Source organism: Schistocerca americana, chromosome 4 (assembly GCF_021461395.2).
Source record: "Schistocerca americana isolate TAMUIC-IGC-003095 chromosome 4, iqSchAmer2.1, whole genome shotgun sequence".
NCBI classification, from domain to species: Eukaryota; Metazoa; Arthropoda; class Insecta; order Orthoptera; family Acrididae; genus Schistocerca; species Schistocerca americana.
Window position 1 is genome coordinate 393189134 of NC_060122.1, and position 6072 is coordinate 393195205.

At 40.5% G+C, this 6072-nt stretch overlaps 1 protein-coding gene across 1 annotated transcript in view; it reads right to left on the reverse strand.

Annotated features, from left to right (window-relative positions):
- The window catches only part of LOC124613508 (ionotropic receptor 21a-like), an 88082-nt gene extending 83838 nt beyond the window's left edge, over positions 1-4244 (reverse strand). Inside the window, exon 1 of the mRNA XM_047142217.1 lies at positions 3001-4244. Coding sequence (XP_046998173.1) covers positions 3001-4244 — 1244 coding nt within the window. The remainder of the gene's footprint in view (positions 1-3000) is intronic.
- Positions 4245-6072: the final 1828 nt, after the last annotated feature.

The window sequence follows — 6072 nt, forward strand, 5'->3', positions numbered from 1 at the left end:
TACTGTGTGTATACGCTCTGCTACAGGGTACAGAGGTGGAGAGATAGGTAGAGGTCAGTTGTGTCTGAGTAGTACAAATAAAATCTCTTTCTGCTGGTTTCCACAGTTAACAGAGTCCTCAAGTACAAGTACATTACAACAACAGCATTTTAAATCCACACGCCAAACACCATGGCAGTGTCAATGAAGAGGTTTCTGCGTAGTACAGCAAAGTGCAAAGTGCATCGGTTGAGAGTATCTAACGATTAATACTTAATTGCGGAAAATTGCGAAAGTATTTAATAAAATGAAAATTATTTACTTTGGAAATTTTCAATGAAAGGAACTTTGAACATTGACAGTTTAAATGAAACTAACCTTGTCATGGAAATGCTCACTCATGGTAGCTATACATTACGTGTCGAGAAACGTGTTCACGTGCGATTTATTTCACAACAGGCGGCTGATGAGTTCTGTAATTAGGCCGTGATAATGTCTTACCTGCAATGGACGTTCGTTTCTGTCCTGTATCTGCGTGACTGCCAATAGCAATGCTGTTGCGGCATAACGAGCTGAAAGAGAAAAGCGCTGCGATGCTTGGTATAATTTACCGTTTGTCAAGGAAAAGAACACCCTATCCACTTGTCATTCTACTCATTTGCTAACAATGCACTTAGTTCTCATTGGATGTGTTCTAAATGAATGTCATTTAAGAAAAGGGAGAGGGTGATTACAAATGAAGCATAAAATGAAATCGGAATTTATTTAATTTTCTCAGAATTGCAAATCTAGCATTTAAACTCCTTTTAACAAAATTACTCATCCCTTTTCACCCTACAATACACAGCAAGTATTATTGAAGTATTATATTGCTATCAGTTTTACTTTTAAATTATCATATCAAACTCTCATTTAAACTAAGAGACGTGCATTGGACATATGATTGATAAATGGTCTCCTTCACCTAACAGTCGAAATCACTGAACATTGAAAATCAGTAAATTACAATAATACTTAACTGCTCGCAAAGAAATGTGACAAACTTGTTTTGGTCGACGAGTCGTTTCTGCGTCACAATAAAAATTCGAAAAATCTTTCCTCCAATAATATTTAAATTCTTAGCTATTGTTCCTCAAAACATCTCATTTTCAAAAGGGGACCACTTGCTCTGACTCAGAGCTCGTCAGGTAAGCCAACCGATCACCGTCACATTTCGCCCAAGACACGACTACAGCTGCCTCTCCCCCTATTGCTGTTCTATCTACCGCGTATTATTTTACTCAACGATGCGTTTCTTAATACTCAACGACAACGCACCATTTCATGTGTCCAAGCTTTACAAATGTATCTGTGAAAGGTAAAGTCTTTGCAATCGATCTGTTAGACAAATGACTGATAATCTCGTTCTGTGGGAAATTATGTCTCAGTAAATTGATACATTACCAATACAATTGACAAACTATTTTTATAAATAAAATTTCTTCGTGATGTGACAAACAGTGTGTTTCTCTGAAATTCCTCTATGATACGTGTGAAATTTATCTTTAAAATGCTCCTGTAGCATTTAAAGTAGGTGGCTTTCCCCTTACGAAAACCTTTCACGGTGCAGCTTCTATCTTCCATAAGACTTTGCATGAAGTAACTGACATGTTCCCTGCCAGTAACTCGTCGTTCAGCAGTTGAAGAGGTTGCTTCCACCTACAGTATTGACTGACGGATCATATCATCGTCTAGAGGCGTTTGTTGTAGTCCAGGAATCACAGTTTTAAAAATATGCCTCTAAGGAAGCAGGGTCACACTTCCTTTTAAAGAAGCTCTACACTTTCTTTCTCATCCACAGTACTCAGTTAGGTATTTCATTTTTATACAAACCATGTAACACAAATTACACTTCATTTAGCTGGTAATAAACTGAGTAAATTTTCAGTTTTAGACAAAGTTATATAAATAAAACAATGTTCAGTGGCACACTCAATTTTATTCGATTCATTATGCAATTATCAAGCTTCGTAATCTGCCGATTACATTGTGTTTTACATTATTTGTTGCTTTACTTGAATACAGATGCAATAATTTCTTCTTGATAGGCTATGTAACGATAAGTTTCATGAATTCCTGGCAAAATACTACAGTTATTACAGCAATAATGGACGATAAATCTGTATATACACGCGTACACGAGTAATTAATGTGAGAGACAAGCATAATCCTACAGTAGCCATTTCAGCCTCTTATAAAGGTGTTAAACGTTGCAGCAACCATTTCAGAGGAAACATTCACTGCATAATGTATTCCGTTACATGCAAATTTATTCATATTTCTTATTTTGTATATAACATTACTGAAACATTAAAGCAATTTGTTTTCATTTTTAATTCAAGCAGGATATGATCCAAAGGACTGTCACAAATCCTGCCGATAGCAGGAAGATACGCAGAAATTGTGCATATAATCCATTACTTTTAGAATAATTACAAATATTGGCTTTTGGGTCAAATAATCATTATTATTTTAGCGTCTCTGAAGGTTTTTTTAAAACGGCCTGACAGAAATTATTTGTATTTTCTCACGTACTAAATTCCGGTCATTCTGCTTTTCTTTATGTAACTCCTTGTCATAGGATTATCGAAGTACAATTGTTACTTTCCTGCGGGACTTTTCTTCACGTAAATTCCTGTCATAGGATCATCATAGAGCACTTGTTACATTCCTGCGAAACATTCTTGTTGTTCTACGTGTTTTCAGTTTTTTTCCGTACATGTAAATTCAAACAATTACAGACCCTGTAGTGCTTCTAAATATTAAAGCAGCTGCAGTTTGATTCTCCAAATTATTACCATAAAGAAATTAAAAATAAAATGCTTCAATAACAATTTGCACGTGAAAGTCGAAAGTCTCTTCTACGGACCTTGACAGGAAATGCCACTGCCGTGTTCCGAAGTTTGATTATTCTGACGTCTTCCAAATTTTCTGTTTCCTTCATTTTTTATGCTATTAATGTTCACTTTCATTCTTACGTACTCGGTGAAGAAGAGTACAGAACTTAGGAAGTAACCAAGGAACAGTAAGTAAAATGGCATCTGAAGATGGGACATAGTAATGCGTTCCGTATCAGCTTTTCCTTCACGGTTGCTAATAAGCAGGAGGTCTCCCGCTGCTATCGATTCGTCCAGCGTATTTTTCTGCCACTTTTTGTAAAGCCCGGCTTCTACGATGCGCCTTATCAGCGAGTCGAATCTAGGCTGTAGCGGGGAATACTTCTGAGTAGCAAAAGCGACAACTGCGGGCAGAGGACACTCCTTCGTCAAATGCAGTAACGGGAAACCGTTTCTCACGTAATGTCTACTTCGTATCAAAAATTGGCCGACGTATGCGTTTACCAAAGCACACGTGCCGCCATCACTCTGGATTTTCTCTGGGTATCCTTCCATGTCAATGTCTGGTATGAGATTCCTGTTGAGGGCATCTATCACGGGGTTCCCCGTGTCTAGTTTGAAAACGGGCAGCAGCTCCGGGTGAATGAGGATCTTTAAGCCCGATCTGGACAACTGTTCCATCGTGTCGATGTCTGGCATGTACTTTGGAATTGTGAGGTAGCTCGTCAGCGATCCCTGAAACGTGTTAGTGATTATAAGACTGAAGAACGTCCACATGACGAACAGTATGCGCTCGCGGCCAACGGATGGAAGCGATGGCACAGCTATTGATAGAAACACAGAAAATATTTTAAGAAAGCTGTTAATGTACACGTACGCAAACTTTTCCACCCTTGATGAGCCATTACCAAAGTGACGAATTAAACTCCAGAAAAAAGCTGTAAATGGCATACTTAAAAGAATTGTCATCCAGGCTATTATGGCAAACGGCAGAATAATGTTGAGGTACTGAGGAATACGAGATGACTTATTCACAAGGATGCACAGGTCTTCTTTGTCATGAGGGTAAGTGTAGCCATGAACTTTCAGTCTTTCGACAATTATGTACCGAGTATTTGGTGCGATGTCTGCTCTTTCAAACATGACGTCGCCATCCGTTCCGGTGTTAACAGTACCGTTCCATTTCCCAAAGCCTGACCCGTCATTTGGCAACATAACAAGATTTGCATTCATATATTTCGCCAACGTTTCTGTCATCTGGGCGTCACAGCCACGAAATTTAGAAACGGTGGTATTGTCTTCTATCGCGCTGGGGTTTACAGTAAACATTGAGGCGCGAACATCGTTGCCATTAAGATTCATGAATTTATCGTAATAAATGTCATCCATGTCTTCGATCTCTAGTAGTGTTGGGGTGTAAGAGTCGCTCCATATACTATCTTTAACCAGAAATGGATCATAAGTCAGAACACTTGTAGAAGAATAGTTCATTTCTCTACATGTAACTGCCGCAACAATGTTTAAAATTTTCTTTTTCCAAGATAGTTTAAAAATTTCTGCAATTTCTTCTTTAAAGTTAAGAGAACATACATCGTCACCAACCAGAAGGAACTTTGCAGTTGGGTTCCAAAGTGACAGATGTTGTAACGACTGGAAACATTCATTGAACACGCTTTCCGAAAAATCTTGAGCAGTTAATATGTAAACATCGGGCTTTGAATAATTAGCTTGGTTTTCACTACAGTTCACCAAAGGAATTAATTCTGAATCGGGCGGTAAATACGTAACTGTTAATGACGCATTGCTGTTGAAACCGTCAGTAATATGAGAAATGATTTGCCCAGCTATCTGGCTAGTGTTCAAGCCTTGTCTCATTAAAAGAACGTGACTGTGTTTGTTGAAGAATCTCGTAGAAATTTTTTTCACTGTCTGTAATAATTGTTGCGTTGTACTTCTTCCATCTTCTAGTTCAATGAAGTGTGTGCGTGGGGGCCAGGATATTTTGGCTTCGATCAGCGATGGTGCAGAAAGCAGAAAAACTCCAACAATCATGATTTTTCCTATAGTCTGCATGCCCTGTTAAAGAAAGAAAGGAATAGCATCATTAAACTTCACAACGGAATACACACAAAGCTTGCCACTTATAACGCACATTTACCGAGTTGTGAAATTGGATTGATTTGACAATTTGTGCTGACAAGATTAATGCTTCCCTTACATGTACCTAACGATTCTTCATATTTTATTACTACATTCATCATGACACATGTTACAAGCTGCCTTACATTTAGTATGACATCTAATCTTACAAATACACTCCTGGAAATTGAAATAAGAACACCGTGAATTCATTGTCCCAGGAAGGGGAAACTTTATTGACACATTCCTGGGGTCAGATGCATCACATGATCACACTGACAGAACCACAGGCACATAGACACAGGCAACAGAGCATGCACAATGTCGGCACTAGTACAGTGTATATCCACCTTTCGCAGCAATGCAGGCTGCTATTCTCCCATGGAGACGATCGTATAGATGCTGGATGTAGTCCTGTGGAACGGCTTGCCATGCCATTTCCACCTGGCGCCTCAGTTGGACCAGCGTTCGTGCTGGACGTTCAGACCGCATGAGACGACGCTTCATCCAGTCCCAAACATGCTCAATGGGGGACAGATCCGGAGATCTTGCTGGCCAGGGTAGTTGACTTACACCTTCTAGAGCACGTTGGATGGCACGGGATACATGCGGACGTGCATTGTCCTGTTGGAACAGCAAGTTCCCTTGCCGGTCTAGGAATGGTAGAATGATGGGTTCGATGACGGTTTGGATGTACCGTGCACTATTCAGTGTCCCCTCGACGATCACCAGTGGTGTACGGCCAGTGTAGGAGATCGCTTCCCACACCATGATGCCGGGTGTTGGCCCTGTGTGCCTCGGTCGTATGCAGTCCTGATTGTGGCGCTCACCTGCACGGCGCCAAACACGCATACGACCATCATTGGCACCAAGGCAGAAGCGACTCTCATCGCTGAAGACGACACGTCTCCATTCGTCCCTCCATTCACACCTGTCGCGACACCACTGGAGGCGGGCTGCACGATGTTGGGGCGTGAGCGGAAGACGGCCTAACGGTGTGCGGGACCGTAGCCCAGCTTCATGGAGACGGTTGCGAATGGTCCTCGACGATACCCCAGGAGCAACAGTGTCCCTAATT